The 21,777-nt window shown below is 44.2% G+C and overlaps 1 protein-coding gene across 7 annotated transcripts in view; it reads right to left on the minus strand.

The window, feature by feature from the left end:
- NHSL1 (NHS like 1) overlaps positions 1–21,777 on the minus strand; it is a 349,242-nt gene that overhangs the window by 59,500 nt on the left and 267,965 nt on the right. The window contains exon 1 of one of the 7 annotated variants that reach the window (XM_063917433.1): positions 4,366–4,759. The exons of the other annotated variants lie outside the window; for them this stretch is intronic. Coding sequence (XP_063773503.1) covers positions 4,366–4,423 — 58 coding nt within the window. The 5' untranslated portion in view covers positions 4,424–4,759. Of the gene's footprint in view, positions 1–4,365; positions 4,760–21,777 lie in introns of those variants that run through there. 7 annotated transcript variants of the gene reach the window in all.

Below are 21,777 nucleotides of genomic sequence, written 5' to 3' on the forward strand. Positions count from 1 at the left end.
ACTGCCACTAAGTACATATACGGTCTTATAATCTACAAATGGTCCCTGGTACACTCAGCTACTTTACACACATTTTTATTTCACAAGTAAGAGCACTAGGTCATTATTTATTTTATGGTATAAAGATGTTTGTTTTATACATCAAAGGTCATTAAATATAGGACAGTCTTATAAATATCATTTCAATAAAATTACACATTTAGTGAATCTTTTTACAGCGTTGTAGCAGGGCTTTATGGCGCCCAGTGCCGGCTACGCCCCTCTGAGCGCTTAACGTTATACAGAGGGGACTGGGCCTCCAACCAGAGAGAACAACAGCACAAAGTGCGATGTCTTGGAGTAATCCTTGACTCCTCCCTCTCCTTCAAACCACACATTCAGCACCTCTCACAAACCTGCCATTTCTATCTCAAAAACATCTCCAGGATCAGATCCTTTCTCACCCAGGACGCTACTAAGACTCTTATCCACTCACTGGTCATCTCCAGATTGGACTAATGTAATCTCCTCCTATCTGGCCTCCCTCAAAAATGCCTCTCTCCACTCCAACCTATCCTCAATGCTGCTGCCCATCTCATCTTCCTCACCAAACGTACTACATCCACATCCCCTCTCTTTCAGGACCTTCACTGGCTACCCGTACCATTCAGAATCCAATTCAAGCTTCTCACACTCATCTACAAAGCCCTCACCCACTCTTCTCCCTCTTACATCTCGACCTTATCTCTTTTTACATTCCCACCCATCCTCTTCGCTGTGCTAATGCACGCCGTCTCTCCTGCCAATGGATTACCTCCTCCCACTTCTACCTACAAGATTTTGCATGTGCTGCTCCCTATCTCTGGAATTCTCTGACTCTCCACCTCTCTACAAAACTTCTAACGGGCTGTCAAGACCCACTCACAAAACCCAGCCAACTCTCCTCCTAACCCTCTTGTCTATGCTCACTGTTAGCCCCTTGCCTTTTAGATTGTAAGCTTGCAAGAGCAGGGATTTATCTCCTCATGTACCGTTCCTTTTCTTACTTAAACTATCTTATGCTCCATACTCCCTTTGATGGCACCTAACCCCAGGGTTTTCTATGCCTGTCCTATATTGTCTTGTACTGTAAGTGCTGTTTTCTTATTTGCTCATGTGATTATGTACTGTGTAATGGGCGCTGCGGATCCCTTGTGGCGCCATATAAATAAAGGAAAATAATAATAGCGTGGTGCATCCTCAGGATGCTCCAGGTGTCTGTACAAGCTGCAGTGTGCATGTCTGGAGCATCCAAAGAAAACTCTGGTGGCACTGCAGCATTGCCACCCACAGAACCCGGTGCTCTTTGCGATGGCACCGCTCAAACACCCCTATTTACGGCCCTTGTTTCTAATGAAATATACCCCCTACATGTACACCCTCTGTTACTTGAAGCCAAAGCACAGTTTGCAGAGCAACTCATGACACAGGAGAACGGAGTTGTATCTAGCTCTACAATATTGGTTGATGGAACCTATTCTGAAAAGGTCTACTGTGAATTAAGTATGGATCTGCGGTGTGTGCACATTTTCCTTGCAGTTCAATGCATGGAAAATCAGCCTTTTTTTATTACTTTAGTGAAATGCAGGTTCTACTATTTGGTCCTTGTCAGAGACATATTTAATAATCCATATCTCCCAAAAAGTATGGATGTTCTTTAATGTTTAACTAACTAAATAAATAAATAATGTTTAACTACAGAAGTTGTATTTCTTTGGAGTCACTGAGTGCACCAATTCACTGTGTCTCCAGAAGAGTCTTGCATTGCAATTAAATCTCATGTAATGTCATGTCTTCCTCCATTCACCTAATGAGCAATATACAGGCTAGCCTGGCTACAGAGACAGTACTATCAGCTAATAAGTAATAATACCACTACCTGTTGTTTTGCAGCATAGTTAAAAGAGAGGAGTCATTAGAGTGAGGGAGGAGAGCAACGATTACAGCTTCACCAGACATTTCTTTTAGCAATAAATCAAATTACTTTGGAGCAAATGCACTCTGCATACAAATAGACCTACAGTATAGCCCGGTATACAGAGGGGAGATGTGTGCTGATCGATCTGGCACAGACCGCTCAGTACACATCTCCCCCCCCCCCCCCCCCACACACATGCAATCTAGTCAGATTGCTTAGAATTTAAGCACAGATCTCTCCGTGCGTACCCCCCTTATAGCACTCCTTAAAACCGTACTTTGGAGCAAAGCACAAAGGAAAAACAAAGACAAAAGGAGTAACTTTGACCCTGGACAAACCATGGTGCAATGGATAGAGTCTAAATTATTATTTTTTTTGTTTGCCTGTAGCCTAGAAAACCAGTGCACTGCAATATAGATTTGGGGTAGGACACGCCCCTCCCAAATCTAAATCTCTCTGCACAGATTTTATATCTGCCCCAAATGCCTGGCTTTGTCAAGGTGTCAAGTACTCCTTTTTTCTTTTACTCCCAATTCCACATCAGCACCATAGCCTATACATAACATATATTTAGTCACTAACATTAAAAAAGAATAATATCTAAACATATACTAGAAAGTATAAACGTATACAACATCATGGTATAAACTTATACTGCATCATGGTATAAACTTATACAACATCATGGTATAAACTTATACTGCGTCATGGTATAAATTTATACTACATCATGGTATAAACTTATACTGCGTCATGGTATAAATTTATACTACATCATGGTATAAACTATATTTGAAATTCAAAATGTACTCCACTGCAATACATGGCACAGTAAGATTTTTGTGTAATACCTATGGGAACAAGTTGTCACCCTATGTGGGGATAGTGTAACCACAGAAACCATTGGTATTTGATACATCTGCTTTAAGGGGGGTACTCACGGAGCGATATTCTAAGCAATCTGACTAGATCGCTTAGAATTTAAGCAGGATCGCTCCGTGTGTACCCCATACAGCGATAGCGATGCGCAGCTATCTAGCTGGTGCTAGATTGGCCTGCCGTGCAGGCCAATCTAGCGGGTCGCTCATTTCACCCGCTGGGTGAAATGAGCGGCCCCCCCGTCTCCCCCTGCACGCTCAGCACAGATCGCGCTGTGCTGAGCGGCGGGAGAGATGTGTGCTGAGCGGTTCGCTCAGCACACATCTTTCACACATTGGCCCGTGGGTACTGGGCTTTAGGATGCCTCTTGCTCCTTGTATGCAGAGGTTAGAATAGTTGTCAGCACAGAGATGCCTCTGTAGTTCAGTATGGAATTCTTCATCACTACAAATATGATCCTTGATTCTTGTTGGAACTCTGGGGGAAAATGTATCAGCTTCTAGCTAACATTTATCATTTGTATAAAATAAATAGTATTGGACAGGTTGCTACGGGAAACATCTCTACTTGTCCACTTCTCTACTCTTTAGAAGGCTCGCTGCAATATAACAGCAGTTGGTAAAATGTATGCATACAAATACATTAATGACATTAGTAGACCTATATTGTATGTTTAAATGTCTGTTATTTCATTGACTCATGGCTTCAAGTGTCTAACAAGTGCCTGTTCACAGTATATCCTTCAATAGCATGCTGCTGCCAGTTCTATTGTTCAGTAATTTGTGTGCAGGGTGGCTCTCAAGACAACAAATACAGCTGTTCATAGGCACGTCTAGAAGGGGCACAGCCCACATATGATAACATCTATCAGTTACTCTATCATGTATGACTTATATACTGTAATCCTGTTGCATTTATGTCATTGTTGAATATAACATATATGAGCTATTGAACAAAGACATTGAAGAAGACCATTCATAAAATGTCAGTCACACCTGTCCTATACACAAGAAATAACATTGCATTATTCACACTGGCTTTACCATAGATGTTTTCACCTAGGTAACAGTCATTATTCTGCCACATCAAACGTAACATAAAGCCACAGTCTTGTGACTTGTATCTACAATCAATCTGTATCTCAAAAAGCAATTCAAAAACTATCCACAACCACAAACAAAAAGAAATCTGAATGGTAGGAAGGGTTTTTTTTTTGTTTTTTCCCCCCAAAAGAATACAACTTACAATGGCAAATCCAACCACTGAACATTAACTGAAAGAGTTTAACAAAGAGAGAGTGTATCTTTGGTAAAATGATACAAAGCCAATAAAGTGCAAGGCGGGGGGAGTTCCTGTGAGCAAATACATGACTGTGGGCGCTAAGGTTATGTATTGCCACCCAGGACTGCACTGCTAGGAAACACATCAGGCAGGGGGTCTTATCGGTTAGATGTTGGAACTGAGTACATATTGACATATGATTGAAAAGTTTTACAAATAAGCAGCAAACCTCTAAACTGAGTGTGAGCAGGCTCTTACAGATTACTTACTCTTCTTCTTGAACAAGCTGATGAGTGATTTCAGCTTTGTGTTGATAAACACCACCATTTCTAATGAGGTACAAAGTTAAAATCCCATAGGAAACTTGCAGGTGTGTCTGGTTGTTGCGTCCACAAACCTTCACTGATGTTTCGTCCTATTCCTTCAATGTATCTGGTGTAGCATTAGAGCCTAAAAATCGCTGGTAAGCCTTGACCCTGAAAATCCCTTATACATAGTATAATCTCCGAGTCAGAACAGCAGATGTGGGGAAGAGATGTCTGGTTGTGAAGACCTATGCCAAGCCTCTATACTTTCTGCCTCACCGCGTGCTTCATTCACTAGCTCTTTTTCTGTCTTCCAGGAGATTGTCATTTCTTTTCCACTAAAGCCCACTTCTTCACCATCCCCAGAGCTCCTCTGCCTGCTCTCTTCCCTGTGCTAGCTGCTGAAGTTCCAAAGCCTCAGCTCAGGGCTCAGCATTCACGAAGGGGCAGTATTGGCTTACAGCTATTGTTATTCGAACACGCCCCCACCTCCCTGAAACCCATCCACTGAAACCCCTGAACAGCGCTCTGTCTGCTCTGTGGGGCTGTTACAAGATGATTGCTTATTTGTATTTGTTTGTTGATTTCCACCCTTCTATTTGAATATGCAGCTATCATTTACATTACTTTTGTGTTTCTTGCGAACAACACAATTCAGCGGGTGTACACTGACCAGGATACAGGAGATACTCACAAGTCACGTGTCATAAGTCTTACCTCATAGTGCTGCTTTCAGAACACAAGAAACATAATGTAAAGCCTATTTCCATATTGCTGATGTGCAATATGCCATTATACAGACAGGTGCAAATTGCTGAGATGAACTCACAAAATACCTCAAACTATCCCAGAATAAAATTAGCAATTTGGAAACAAATGTAAATCTTTAGAAAATTGTAAAAAGTACAGAATAGTATGATTTTAACCAGTTAAGTCTATATTATTTGAGGTTTCCATTTTAATGTATTTAGACTGCTAGTGATTCCTGAGGTCATGAATCGCTAGTCTAGACCTACATTATGTTTAGAATACTAGATAAATACTATTATTACTTAGGTGATAAGTATAAATGTAAATAAATGTCATATAACTGTTATTTATTACCAGCTATTTATATAGCGCACACATATTTCGCAGCACTTAGCAGAGAATATTTGGCCATTCACATCAGTCCCTGCACCAGTGGAGCTTACAATCTATATTCCCCTCCCACATGTACACACACATACACGCTAGGGTGAATTTTTGTCAGGAGCCAATCGACCTACCAGTATATTTTTGGATTTTGTGAATAAACTGGAGCACCCTGGAAAACCCAAGCAGGTACAGGGAGACTGTACAAATTCCACACAGTTATGGCTGCAGTGGAGACCGAACCAACAACGACATCAGTGCTGTGAGGCAGTAATGCTAACCATTACACCTACCTTAGATATTTATAGATCAGGACATTACAAACCTTTGTTACCCAATACTGACTTTTTGGTATTTCTTTTTAACTGGTATAAAACACACAGCTAAGCAGAAACATGAAATAAAGAATCAGTCTTCACTGTGTGAGTTGAAATGGAAGCCAGGCAGCAACGCATATGTGTCACTCAGACACTTTACACATAATGGCTTCCTAGAGAAGCAGGAGGAGGGGGCACAAGGTCAGACAAGCACACCCATTATGGCAAGTGCAAGTTACTTCTGCATAGCTTTACATCATGTGACAATTCAGGCTTTCCTTACTCAACAAACAAGAACTTGTGTGCATGCCTCTGCCGTTCAATATTAAGGATTCCGTGGAAGAATTACATGACCAAAATATCATCTGTATACTGCAAAATCATTATGTTCATGTTATCATAAAATCAAGTGCAAAACAATACAGAAGATGAATATGTAGGTACTTTTGTTCTCTGTCTTTTAAGGATTTTGTGATAAGAGATCTCTAAAATACAGTACGGAATCTATAAAACTGAAAGTATGAAAGTGAAGCAAAAAAATTTTTGTAGAAAAAGAAATATGATATTGGTAAAATTAAAATTGTATCAATATCATAATATTTACTATAAAAAAAACGTTTTACTAATACAATAACCACTTATTATTATTATTTGTAGGGGGTACCAATTCATATCGACATATTCCAACACACTATGCCAATACACTGGCTGCTGCAATTATGAATACGCGATGGGTACCCTTTAAACAAGGCTGTTACACTTTACATGGGCATAACTATTTTGAGTCTCCCACTATGATCCACTTATGCACTGTTCCCGGGAGAAGCGAGAGGTGTCACAGTATTATATATATATATATATATATATAAAACTTCTATCACGTGTTGATATATATAGTATTTACAGACCTCTTTTCTGGAGGCAGTACATGCATATATAAGGGCGACATAGCCAGTAGCATTGATCATGTCAGACACATTATCTCTTCTCCCACCCATCACCCCTCTCCTACAGTCATGTTTCCAGTTGACCTGCTGAATGCAGCCATCTGGGACAGACACTTCCACCATCGCACACACAGGATGCATGCAGCCTGCCAACATTAATATGATAAGTAAACCAGCAACAGTACACCCCGGAGGAGATCAAGCAGGTTGCTACGTACTATAGCACATTTGGATCTCAGCAACAGTAGTTTGTTTATCATCAAATAAACTAATTGTCATAAAGTAATTACAGGAAATCTAAAGATTAGTTTTGTGCTACATTTGTCTTGCAACCCATGTAAAAGACAACATAAAAGAGTAAATGGCAGTATGGAAAGTTGCACTTTGTATGACACTTTGATAGTACAATATAGACAGCTGAGTTCTCACTATTCACATCCAAAATTCTATGCCAGGGGTCCAGTAGTACTGTATAATTCTGGCAAACGGGTCTGTAGCTGAGCCAAGTCAAGAGGAAATGGAGAAATATATGATTTTGTGGTACCCAAATAAAATGTTGGTAGATGGTTATAAATAGCAGCCAAAGGCAAACCTGTATTCATTTTGTTCACCTCATTATGAATGCTAGCTATCTCATTCCATTTATACATGCGACAAAAGGCAATTTCTTTACAAAAGCTCTGCAGATTCAGCTGGCCCTTTGTCACCAATGTCAGAGTTTCACAAAGGCCCCTTTCATATCACTAACCCCGTATATATTATTTGTGGACCTTCTCATGACTCCAACCAATGGCAACTTACCAGGCATGCATAGATGGAGTAGATAATGATAAGGGTAAAGTGGGTTACTTATCAGCGTGCACATGCAGAACAAATTCATACCGTTTGGATCTGTATACTGCAGCAGCTCTGTCTCCCTACGGAAGCAGCAGTGGATGCCTAATATGACTATGTATTCAGGTATCGCTATATCCTAAATCAAGACTTTATCTATATTCCAATATAACAGATTCAATTATATTACTCTTCCCTTAATGTCTATTAACTACTATACAGACAGAACAAAGTATTGGTTAGCATCAGATGTATTTAAACAGAATGCAGTCAATATACCGACTGTCGGGATCCCGGCGTTCCGTTCAGGAGACAGACGCCGAAATCCCAGCCAGTGAAATACAGACGCACAGAATCCCCAAAAATGCTTGGTATTCCCACTCGGTCGGTGGGTCCACATCACCAACCTAGTGGGAATAGAACCTGTGACGAGCTAAGCGAGCCACAAGGCCCAATGCTTGGCGAGCGGACGTGCTGCCTCGATTCCAGTAGACGGGATGCTGCTGTCGGTATAGTGATAGCCGGCATCCTGTCAACCCGGGATATCATTCCATTTAAACATATCTGTTAGCGCAAATGTATTCATACAGTCTTCATATAGAAATACCTTCTATAGCAACAGACTCCGAAAGGTTAACAGCAAAACATAGGGATCACCTTGTACAACCAACTGGTTGATGTTATAATAAGCTGTAACGAGGCACTACTGCTACATTAATAACAAATGTTCAAAGAATCATTAGATAAATGGATATAGGACGTGACTTTTATTGTTTAAAGGAATATATTTAACTTAATAAACTATTTCTAAATGCAAATAAGACATAGGGCCTAATTCAGAATTGATCACAGCAGCAAATGTGTTAGCTAATGGGCAAAACCATGTGCACTGCAGGGGGGGCAGATATAACATGTGCAGAGAGAGTTAAATTTGGGTGTGGTGTGTTGCAGTGTAAAAATAAAGCAGCCAGTATTTACCCTGCACAGAAACAAAATAACCCACCCAAATCTAACTCTCTGCAAATGTTATACCTGCCACACCTGCAGTGCACATGGTTTTGCCCAACTGCTAACAAATTTGCTGCTCACAAAATACTTCAAACTATTCTGACCCGACCGCATGCTGCACTTTTTCGCAGCTGTGTGATCTGGTCGGAACTGCGCAGGTGCATCGTTACCCGGCAACGGCCGTCGCTGGGAAACGACAAGAACTGCGAAGACATCGCAGCGGCGAACGCAAGAAGATTGACAGGCAGAAGGCGGATCCAGGCGTCAACTGACCGTTTTCGGGGATTGGTGAGTCCAACGCAGGCGCATTGAAGTGTTTGGAGGGCGGATGTCTGTCGTCAATTCCGGGACCTGACAGGCTGAAGTGATCGCAGTGGGTAAGTAATTCCAGACCTACTCCTAAACTGCACAAAATGTTTTTGCATAGCTCGGCTGCACAAGCGAACGCAGCTTTGCTATGCAAAAATACACTCCCCCATAGGCGGCGACTATCTCAACGCACGGCAGCTAAAAAACAGCTACCGTGCGATCAACTCGGAATGAGGGCCATAGGGGGTCATTCCGAGTTGATCGCTTGCTGTTTTTAGCAGCCGTGCAAACGCTAAGCCACCGCCCTCTGGGAGTGTATCTTAGCTTAGCAGAAGTGCGAATGAAAGGATCGCACAGCGGCTAAAAAAAAATATTGTGCAGTTTCTGAGTAGCTTCAGACCTACTCAGCGCTTGCGATCACTTCAGACCATTCAGTTCCGGATTTGACGTCACAAACACGCCCTGCGTTCGTCCAACCACGCCTGCGTTTTTTCGAACACTCCCTGAAAACGGTCAGTTGACACCCAGAAATGCCCACTTCATGTCAATCACTCTGCGGCGTCCATTGCAACTGAAAAGCTTCGCTAGAGCTTGTGTGAAACTACATCGGCCGCTGTGAAAGTACATTGCGCGTGCGCACTGCGCCGCATACGCAGAATTGCCGGTTTTTCACTTAATCGCAGCGAACATTTTCATCTAGCGATCAACTCGGAATGACCCCCCATAGTCTCTAGAGGATTGATGTGTGCCCTGCCAAGCCATGTATTGACCAGCTAAGGCGCAGGTAGCTTAACTACCATACAGCATATGGTTGATCCTGGTGTTAGCTACCAGCGATGCTCATTGTCATGTGACTCATAGCTTCAGTGCCTTTGCGTATATTAATTGATTATACACAGACAAGCACTGAGTGGTCACGTCATAGATGAAAATAACATTGTGTTCCAATTTGATCTGAGCAGCGTTTAATTAACACAGGCAGCAGAAAAGGTTATGTGTCCTTTAAATGTCAGAACAAATATATTTATGGATTTTAAATTATCCAGCCATGGGACAAGTGATACACTGTCACTGTCACATGGACAAAGACTGGCAATAAGCAGGTTATACTCTCACATTCCTTTTTATGGGAGCCACGCTGCAGGTACTTGACGTGGGAAACACATTTCTCACTAGCAAACACTAATGAGGTGGGGAAAGACTAATGTCTTTATATAGTTGTGTGTAATTTCCACAGCACAAAACAATCATGTTCGTCACACAAACGGCAATAGAGCTGGGGATCTGGGCAAAATGTCCCCAGTTTGTCATGTGCATGGCACCAAAACATTTGCATGATTTCTGGACATACCTCCATGAAGAAATGTAGTCAAAAGGTCAACAATAGCAATATCACATTCATTACGTCGACAGTTATGATCCCAATATTGACAGGCAACATGCTGATATATCCTCAGAATGTCGACATGTGAAATGTCAATATTGGAATAATATCGACATTAAGGTTAGGCAGGATGTTAGTATCCCGGCAGGCAGGATGCCAGCGGTCATGTGACCGACGTCGGAATCCAGACACCACTCGGAATACCAGAACATAAACTACCAACATCCCGAAGGTAAGTATCGGGGTGACGGTAACGGTTAGGACCCGAGGTGGGGGGTGGTGTTAGGGTTAGGCACTAGAGGGGGAGGGGGGGTAGCTCCAGCCGTCACCCTTCGAGTCTTAGCCCTAGCCGCCACTCCCAAATCCTGGCCTTACCGCCACCCCAGGTGGGTTAGGGTAGGGGGCAGGGGAGGGCTAAAATAAGTACCCCATCCCCTGTTGGCATTCTAATTGTCGGGATGCTGGTGTCGGTCATGTAACATACGGCATCCCGACTGCCGGTATCATGTATTACATCCAGTTAGGCTGTGGAGGGAGGGTTAGGAATATTAATTATGGTCGCATCTATGACATGGACGTGACTGTCATATGACCACCGAGAGCCGGAAAACGCCCTTGCAGCTGACAGAAGAAGGTAACTCACCTCTGGGCCACCAGCTCAAAATGTTGACATTCTAAGATATGGATATTTTATCACTGTCTACATCAGGCCTGGCCAACCTGTGGCTGTTGTGAAACTACACACCTCAGCATGCCCTGCCGCGGTTTTAGCATACACTAATAGCAAAACTGTGGCAGGGCATGCTGGGACTTGTAGTTTCAATCAGCTGGAGAGCCCTGGGTTGGCCAGGCCAGGTCTACATGATGAATGTCGACATGGCCAATGTCAACATTATGACCGTGTTGACATTAATAATGTCATCATTAATGTCAAAATGTCATACCAACCCTTCCATGAAATCTTACTGCCTGGCCTGTGCACAGAATTGCTGTACCTGCTCAATGTTGCCCTCCACTGTGTAGTGAAACTAGAAACTGACCCAATAGGTCATGTACAGGGCGTGTGAGTGGCCAGCTTTACAGAGGAGTAGATCAGTCTGTGTGTATATTGCATAGGTTACTTTTAGCTACATGTCCAACTTCTCATTTGGAATAGATCCTGCTTGGATTTACTTTCTATTGCCTAGTAATATATAAGCATACACAAATTTGTTGCATTGTTTTTAACAGGATTGGGCAATAAGTGGCCCTTTAGCTGCTCTACAACTACACATCCCTGCATGCCCTGCCACGGTTTTGCTATCTGGGCATGTTGAACTGTTGCAGGGCATGCTGGGATGTGTAGTCCTACATTAGCTACCCCATCTGTGTCCCCCCTGCCTGTCTGCCCCTCCGCTTTAGAATGCAAGCTCTCACGAGCAGGGCCCTCAGCCCATCATGTGCTTATCCTTCTCTTACTTAAACCATCTTTTTGACGGCACCAAATCCTGCGGTTTTCTGACACCCTGATACTTATGTCAGTGTCGACTGCTGCTGTAGCACTGGCGTATTTATACTGGGTGCAGTGTGTGCGGTGCATACGGGCCCCCGTGGTCCAGGGGCGCCCACACCATACACCCTGCACCCATGGTGATCCTGATCCGTGGTGCAGCAGCAGCGCTGCAGAAATCACTGTGAAAATGGCGCAGAGCAATTTTCCTAGTGTTTTGACCATGTGCAGTAGAAAAATCACTGGGGAAAAGGCTACTGCATCATTTCCCCAGAGATTTGCACATGCGATATAGACTCTGGGACAGCGCTAGGGTCCCCTATAGACCCTAGTGTCCAGAGCTAAGCACTGCCGGCTAGAGAGGAGGGGGCCCAGATGGAACCTGCACTCCACTCTAGAAACGCCCCTGTGCTGTAGCTATGTTTATTTACCCTGTACTTGTCCTATATTGTCTTCAACTGTAAGTCACCATTTTCCTGTTATGATTATTTTGTTTATGGGCGCTGCAGATCCCTTGTGGCGCCATATAAAGAATAATAATAATAATAATAATTAGGTGGAGGACCACCCCAATTTTACCACAGAAATGTTATTAGCTATAATGAGTTCTAATTCATATTTTCATTAAGACTTATTCTGTGCATTTAGTCAAAATGTATGTTTTTCTGCATGTTTTGTGAAGGTCACTGAGGCATGAAGCCGGTGACATAAATGAAAACACTGTAGGAGGTCTGACAACAGTAAGAAGAGTTTAATCCAGAGAATGGCTGTTTGATTCAAATTGGTAGGAAAAAAATCAATCTTGCAATCAGTGTGGATGAACTTTCAACCTCCAGAAACAGGAAATCAATAAGGTTTTTGCATCTTTGTCCCAAGATATACTATTTCTGCACAAACCGTCCTCTAAGCAGGAAAAAGCTTGGAGCATATTATATATAGAGAATGTCTTAACACATAATATAACCGAACAATCAAATTCTACAAATGATATAAAATGTGGTAAACCTGTGTATATTACCATTACATTTCATGTACTTAAACAAATAGGCCCTACACATTGGCCGATCCGCCGCCGAGCTGCCCGACGGCGGATACGGCCGACGGGCGACCCGGCGGCGGGGGGGCAGTGACGGGGGGAGTGAAGTTTCTTCACTCCCCCCGTCACGCGGCTCCATTGAAGTGCAGGCAAATATGGACGAGATCGTCCATATTGGCCTGCATGCACAGCCGACGGGGGACCAGCGATGAACGAGCGCGGGCCGTGCATCGTTCATCGCTGGAGCCTCCACACTGAAAGATATGAACGAGTTCTCGTTCATTTATGAACGAGATCGTTCATATCTTTAACACAAATCGGCATGTGTGTAGGGCCCTAAAGAGTTAAAACTGCATTAACTTCTTCAGAAAATTCTAATTCGTCTAGAAGTGCTAATTGTTTGCTACAGATGGGACCTGCTATATTTACACTCGTTTTCCCTTCCTAAAGCAGAAGTCACATTTGTTTTCACAAAAATAAATTTTTACTTAATATTCTCTTCATTCCATACCTAGCCAGTATTGTTTGCCATTAATATTATACAAAAATATATCCATTTTATGCCATTGAATCCACTATATACTGTACGCTCACTTTGGGTGAGGTCAATCAGCATAGGAGTAGCGAAATGGTGAATAATGCATTCCTCTTACAGGCTGACCCCTCCAGGAGTTCAGAGGGGAGATGCAGGTGGCCAGTGCCGTGGGATGGTCATCACAGCCCCATCCCCACTGCGCTATGTAATGAATCACATCATTATGACCCCCCTCCTATCCTGCCTAGTTCACTTGGAAGTAGACCCTAAAATTTGGCAGTGTTGGTAACTACGGTATGAAACTCTGACTTTAGACTTAATTGTTGTTAGCGCCGGTAGTGTAAGCTTGCCGGCACTATGACCGCTAAAGGCATGGAATCTCTAATAACCGCACGCCATTGAGATCAGTTTAGGGCAGCTTGCTTGGCAACATCAATGTGGAAGTATACTGGTTGAAGGCCTTGGGCAATCTGCTTTAGCCATGTTTTCGCTGGCACATCACATGCTATTTTCCATCCATCCGGGCGTGTGTTATTTAGGCACTGGTATGGAAATCTTTTAGGCTTCATTCTGCAGACATGTCCGAACCACTTTAAACGCTGTATTTTAATATAGGATTCAATTGTGGGTTGGTCTTAGCATAGCTTTCAGATGATTTAATTTCTCCACGGGTTTGTAAGTTTTACGTGTAGGATGTTTTGGAAGCACCTCATTTGGAAATGTTCCAGCCATATTAGGTAGTTTTTAAGTATTGTCCACGATTCTGAACCAGAAGGTAATATTGTTCTAACCAATGCACTGAATACAGTACCTTCATTTTTGTTGCAATGGAAATGTCAAGTTGGTTCCAGACGCCTTTTTTTCAGAGATGCAAAGGCAACTGTTGCACAACCTTTACAACTTGCTTGTAGCGTCTATCTGTTGACCATTGATAGTTGAACCCAGGTATTTAAAGGTCTCTTCAGAGCGCAGTTTAAGACCTGGAGGGTCGTCGATGCCGCGTTTTGTGGAAGTTGATGCTCCATTTAAGGGGCGCGGTCCGGACAACGGAGGCATGTCTGGACAGTTGCCGGTGCGGGTGGTGGCAGCTGCGTGACATCACATGCAGCCGCTGCGACCCTTAACATTACGGCTGGCCGTCTACCTTAGCAGATAGGCTGTTTAGGCAGGGGGCTACTGGAAACATGCGAAAGCATCGCCGCCATGCAATGCTTTCGCATTTCTGCGGGGGAGGGGGGGGGGGTTTGGATCTGGCATACAGGGCGGACTTGCCCTGTGCTAAGCATTCCCCCGCATGTCAAAAAATCTGATCGCAGGTGTGTATTTTTTTCACACATCTACGATCAGGTCTGAATTACCCCCTAAAAGTCATTATATTCAGGTCAGAATTGAGTCTGTGGACAAATGTAAGGTATGTATATAAACTAATCAATTACATATAATAAAACTAGTGTCTTCACTGTACCTGGTGTCATCTAGTGTGAGTTGGAGTGCGCGCCAAAGGGGAGTGTTGTCTCGTGTCTGCAATGCCACGCCCCCATTCCCATCATGCCGAGGGCTTGTCCAGAGCTACAGGAGTTGCTGCTCAGTGACACCAAATTGGGGGGGGGGGGGGGGGAATAACCAAAATTGCAGAGCAGCTCTTCTATTTTGGTGTCAACCCCTTGGATGGTTTCACCCATTGCGGTCTCCATCCCCCGCAATCCCCTAGCAACGGCTCTAAATAAATCATCAGTGAGTGACCTCATAGATTCCTATGTAACAGTCTGCATTCACATGAATACTAAATCAGCCTTCAAAATAGTTTCCTCCTATGGTTGTAGGGAACAATTGTTCTTTAAGCTAATACTGACAAATGTATTAAAAATGAATATAAGATAACAGGGTAGAAGAGACCTTGAGCATAGACTTTAAAGGGGGGTACAAATGGGGAGATGTGTGCTGAGTGATCTATTACAGAACACTCAGCGCGATGGGGGCTGCACATTGATATCGCTAAGGGACATACACACGGGGCCATGTGTTCTTCTGTTATGATTGCTTAGAATTTAAGCACATCGTGTGTACTCCGCTTTAGATAATGGGAATGCTTGCCCAGTTGTTACCTTAATGCATATTGCTGCAGACACCAGGTCATGCCTGTGATTTCCACAGTGGCAATACAGAGCTCTGACAGAGTCTGGCAGGACTATCATTCTACTCTTGTGACTACAATACCATCCTATGAAACTGATTTCTACTGCAGATATACATAGTTATTTAGCAAAAGATGCTGCTCCCTTCTCTATGACTGCATAATAATTTAATCTGATTTTGCGGAAGCCATCTGCTCCTTGCATGCTTTAGGATGTCTTCTGTCACCAGCAATTGTGCTGCCATGTGAACGACAGAATAGCTGCATAACCAAATGCATCTATTGTATACAGTGAAGCATAGGAGCTATAGGATCTTGTGTCAGAAACAGGACATCAAAACATAACTACATATGGAAAAATGGGATACACTATTCACAGAATGAAGCAGCTCTGTCCATGGATGAACTGTTAATACTATCCTTAAACACTGGAGTAGCATCTGCTCTCTCTGGCATGTCAGATGGTGTGTATAGCTGTGTCAGCATATACTGTGAAAAACTGCAAGCCAATCACCAGGTATACAGTTCTGCCAACAGTCTGTTAGTGTTATGAATCTGCTTCTTTCCTCAGAATAGTTCTAGCAAATTGCTTGGTGATAGGAGTAACGGTATTAGTAATAAGTGAGGATACTTTTATGCTCGCATTTATTTCCTCCAAATAATCCTTAAATATAGTTATATACAAAGATAGCAGCAATCATTTGTAAAGCCTGAGGAATCCCGGAGCAATGCAAAAAGTTGATAAGTAGGCCCAGGAAATTTAGGATCTAACAAACTTAAATTAGTTATTTTCAATCCATGTTTTTTGGATTTTATAGGTTTTAGAAATCTCAGTTTAGGAAATTATATGTTGTATGAAAATAAAAATGATGCCAGTGTCTACTGCGCATGCGCAGATCTCCAGGAACATGGCGCATATGCCTTGTTCCCAGGGACATCTCCAGTGCGCAAATCACTCAGAAATGTCTGCGATGGCCATTTTTCAAGCGATTTGTGTCTGCAGTGCAGAGCCTCCGTTGTGGGACTCCGGAGGGGTAAGTATAATATATGGGTGCACCCACTGTAAAAATGCCTATGAGGCGGGAGGAATGGCCTGTAGCTCACAGTGTGCTGGACATGCCCCCACAATGACAAAGATGGAAGAAGTCGCTCGCAAACAGTGGCATTCCTGCATAGCCACACCCAGGGCCGGGTCTGGCGCTCTGTGCGCCCCGGGCGGCAATAGGGGGCGTGGCTTCGTACAGGGGGCGTGGTCATTTACGCCCCCTGTACAGACTGAAATGATGTGCGGTGCGCGATGACGTCATCGCGGACCGCACAGCAAAGGTCCTCTCCACGAAGGGAAACTATACGCGTACGCGTCTAGTTTCCCTTCACATCGGCAGGGGGGGGGGGGGGGGGAGGGCAGCGGGCAGCACACAGCGGATCTTGCCCTGGTGCGGCGCCCTCCGGATGGCAAGATCCGCTACTGGCCACACCACCATCTGCAGTGGCGCACATCCAGATTAGGCTATTTTAGGTCCTGTAGAAATTAAGTATGAAATTCCCTTGTACAGAAAACATGAAAGGAAACTGACATTTTGAGTGTACTGGAAAAGGATTAGAATAGGTTAGAACCTAAGAATCCTGGGCTTATTGATAACCAAAATGAAACGCCTATCAAAAGACCAGCTCACAAGTGATAATAATAAAGTGTACAGAAGTCTGAAAATAAAGACGTCTTATCTCTTCAGTAGTTTGATTTTGAGTTTGTATTGTGCTTGGCGGTGAGCTAGTTTATGCTCTCTGAGAAAAGGTTTCCGGCACAAATCCCATAGTTTCGTCACAGAAATCAGGTCATTGGGAATATCATGTGACCTACTGTAAATTCCTGGTTCATTCACCATTGAAGTCTGAAAACCTGACAAAGTACTTTAAAAGAATTGTACCATCTTTATTCTGCATGTGACATAAATCATTGGTATTGCTGTATCAAATGTGTTGTTATCAAATCAATTTAAATGTACCTGTTCTATAGTTAATTCTGCTACTTTCAGTTAGTGTTTACCAGAGAAGGCTGGTCTGCTGTAAACTTCAGAACACTAGAGATGAAGGTGACTTCTGCCATCTAGAGGTCAAACTGTTTCCTGCAGGAATCCAAACGCATGAAATAACGCTGTCTGCTCCTGGTGCACAGTAAGAAATTAATTTACTTTTTAAGCACATGCATTGCTTCCCCTGGCACATAAAAAAGCTTGCCCACTGAAAAGAATGTAAACCACTCCAGCCTGTCACATACAAACTATAAAAGCAGTCATGTTTACCTAGTAGGAACAACATACACATATTTCTGTTGTAAAAAAACAGGAACACGCAGCTTTTAAATTGCAAGTGTGACACAAATGCTTGTTTTACACTATTTAAAAGCATTAGAGTTTAGAGTTGTTACTAGAGATGAGCGCCTGAAATTTTTCGGGTTTTGTGTTTTGGTTTTGGGTTCGGTTCCGCGGCCGTGTTTTGGGTTCGAACGCGTTTTGGCAAAACCTCACCGAATTTTTTTTGTCGGATTCGGGTGTGTTTTGGATTCGGGTGTTTTTTTCAAAAAACACTAAAAAACAGCTTAAATCATAGAATTTGGGGGTCATTTTGATCCCAAAGTATTATTAACCTCAAAAACCATAATTTACACTCATTTTCAGTCTATTCTGAATACCTCACACCTCACAATATTATTTTTAGTCCTAAAATTTGCACCGAGGTCGCTGTGTGAGTAAGATAAGCGACCCTAGTGGCCGACACAAACACCGGGCCCATCTAGGAGTGGCACTGCAGTGTCACGCAGGATGTCCCTTCCAAAAAACCCTCCCCAAACAGCACATGACGCAAAGAAAAAAAGAGGCGCAATGAGGTAGCTGTGTGAGTAAGATTAGCGACCCTAGTGGCCGACACAAACACCGGGCCCATCTAGGAGTGGCACTGCAGTGTCACGCAGGATGTCCCTTCCAAAAAACCCTCCCCAAACAGCACATGACGCAAAGAAAAAAAGAGGCGCAATGAGGTAGCTGTGTGAGTAAGATTAGCGACCCTAGTGGCCGACACAAACACCGGGCCCATCTAGGAGTGGCACTGCAGTGTCACGCAGGATGTCCCTTCCAAAAAACCCTCCCCAAACAGCACATGACGCAAAGAAAAAAAGAGGCGCAATGAGGTAGCTGTGTGAGTAAGATTAGCGACCCTAGTGGCCGACACAAACACCGGGCCCATCTAGGAGTGGCACTGCAGTGTCACGCAGGATGTCCCTTCCAAAAAACCCTCCCCAAACAGCACATGACGCAAAGAAAAAAAGAGGCGCAATGAGGTAGCTGACTGTGTGAGTAAGATTAGCGACCCTAGTGGCCGACACAAACACCGGGCCCATCTAGGAGTGGCACTGCAGTGTCACGCAGGATATCCCTTCCAAAAAACCCTCCCCAATCAGCACATGATGCAAAGAAAAAGAAAAGAAAAAAGAGGTGCAAGATGGAATTGTCCTTGGGCCCTCCCACCCACCCTTATGTTGTATAAACAAAACAGGACATGCACACTTTAACCAACCCATCATTTCAGTGACAGGGTCTGCCACACGACTGTGACTGATATGACGGGTTGGTTTGGACCCCCCCCAAAAAAGAAGCAATTAATCTCTCCTTGCACAAACTGGCTCTACAGAGGCAAGATGTCCACCTCATCTTCACCCTCCGATATATCACCGTGTACATCCCCCTCCTCACAGATTATCAATTCGTCCCCACTGGAATCCACCATCTCAGCTCCCTGTGTACTTTGTGGAGGCAATTGCTGCTGGTCAATGTCTCCGCGGAGGAATTGATTATAATTCATTTTAATGAACATCATCTTCTCCACATTTTCTGGATGTAACCTCGTACGCCGATTGCTGACAAGGTGAGCGGCGGCACTAAACACTCTTTCGGAGTACACACTTGTGGGAGGGCAACTTAGGTAGAATAAAGCCAGTTTGTGCAAGGGCCTCCAAATTGCCTCTTTTTCCTGCCAGTATAAGTACGGACTGTGTGACGTGCCTACTTGGATGCGGTCACTCATATAATCCTCCACCATTCTATCAATGTTGAGAGAATCATATGCAGTGACAGTAGACGACATGTCCGTAATCGTTGTCAGGTCCTTCAGTCCGGACCAGATGTCAGCATCAGCAGTCGCTCCAGACTGCCCTGCATCACCGCCAGCGGGTGGGCTCGGAATTCTGAGCCTTTTCCTCGCACCCCCAGTTGCGGGAGAATGTGAAGGAGGAGATGTTGACAGGTCGCGTTCCGCTTGACTTGACAATTTTGTCACCAGCAGGTCTTTCAACCCCAGCAGACCTGTGTCTGCCGGAAAGAGAGATCCAAGGTAGGCTTTAAATCTAGGATCGAGCACGGTGGCCAAAATGTAGTGCTCTGATTTCAACAGATTGACCACCCGTGAATCCTTGTTAAGCGAATTAAGGGCTGCATCCACAAGTCCCACATGCCTAGCGGAATCGCTCCCTTTTAGCTCCTTCTTCAATGCCTCCAGCTTCTTCTGCAAAAGCCTGATGAGGGGAATGACCTGACTCAGGCTGGCAGTGTCTGAACTGACTTCACGTGTGGCAAGTTCAAAGGGCATCAGAACCTTGCACAACGTTGAAATCATTCTCCACTGCACTTGAGACAGGTGCATTCCACCTACTATATCGTGCTCAATTGTATAGGCTTGAATGGCCTTTTGCTGCTCCTCCAACCTCTGAAGCATATAGAGGGTTGAATTCCACCTCGTTACCACTTCTTGCTTCAGATGATGGCAGGGCAGGTTCAGTAGTTTTTGGTGGTGCTCCAGTCTTCTGTACGTGGTGCCTGTACGCCGAAAGTGTCCCGCAATTTTTCTGGCCACCGACAGCATCTCTTGCACGCCCCTGTCGTTTTTTAAAAAATTCTGCACCACCAAATTCAAGGTATGTGCAAAACATGGGACGTGCTGGAATTTGCCCATATTTAATGCACACACAATATTGCTGGCGTTGTCCGATGCCACAAATCCACAGGAGAGTCCAATTGGGGTAAGCCATTCCGCGATGATCTTCCTCAGTTGCCGTAAGAGGTTTTCAGCTGTGTGCGTATTCTGGAAAGCGGTGATACAAAGCGTAGCCTGCCTAGGAAAGAGTTGGCGTTTGCGAGATGCTGCTACTGGTGCCGCCGCTGCTGTTCTTGCGGCGGGAGTCCATACATCTACCCAGTGGGCTGTCACAGTCATATAGTCCTGACCCTGCCCTGCTCCACTTGTCCACATGTCCGTGGTTAAGTGGACATTGGGTACAACTGCATTTTTTAGGACACTGGTGAGTCTTTTTCTGACGTCCGTGTACATTCTCGGTATCGCCTGCCTAGAGAAGTGGAACCTAGATGGTATTTGGTAACGGGGGCACACTGCCTCAATAAATTGTCTAGTTCCCTGTGAACTAACGGCGGATACCGGACGCACGTCTAACACCAACATAGTTGTCAAGGACTCAGTTATCCGCTTTGCAGTAGGATGACTGCTGTGATATTTCATCTTCCTCGCAAAGGACTGTTGAACAGTCAATTGCTTACTGGAAGTAGTACAAGTGGGCTTACGACTTCCCCTCTGGGATGACCATCGACTCCCAGCGGCAACAACAGCAGCGCCAGCAGCAGTAGGCGTTACACGCAAGGATGCATCGGAGGAATCCCAGGCAGGAGAGGACTCGTCAGAATTGCCAGTGACATGGCCTGCAGGACTATTGGCATTCCTGGGGAAGGAGGAAATTGACACTGAGGGAGTTGGTGGGGTGGTTTGCGTGAGCTTGGTTACAAGAGGAAGGGATTTACTGGTCAGTGGACTGCTTCCGCTGTCACCCAAAGTTTTTGAACTTGTCACTGACTTATTATGAATGCGCTGCAGGTGACGTATAAGGGAGGATGTTCCGAGGTGGTTAACGTCCTTACCCCTACTTATTACAGCTTGACAAAGGGAACACACGGCTTGACACCTGTTGTCCGCATTTCTGGTGAAATACCTCCACACCGAAGAGCTGATTTTTTTGGTATTTTCACCTGGCATGTCAACGGCCATATTCCTCCCACGGACAACAGGTGTCTCCCCGGGTGCCTGACTTAAACAAACCACCTCACCATCAGAATCCTCCTGGTCAATTTCCTCCCCAGCGCCAGCAACACCCATATCCTCCTCATCCTGGTGTACTTCAACACTGACATC

Source organism: Pseudophryne corroboree, chromosome 4 (assembly GCF_028390025.1).
Source record: "Pseudophryne corroboree isolate aPseCor3 chromosome 4, aPseCor3.hap2, whole genome shotgun sequence".
NCBI lineage: Eukaryota > Metazoa > Chordata > Amphibia > Anura > Myobatrachidae > Pseudophryne > Pseudophryne corroboree.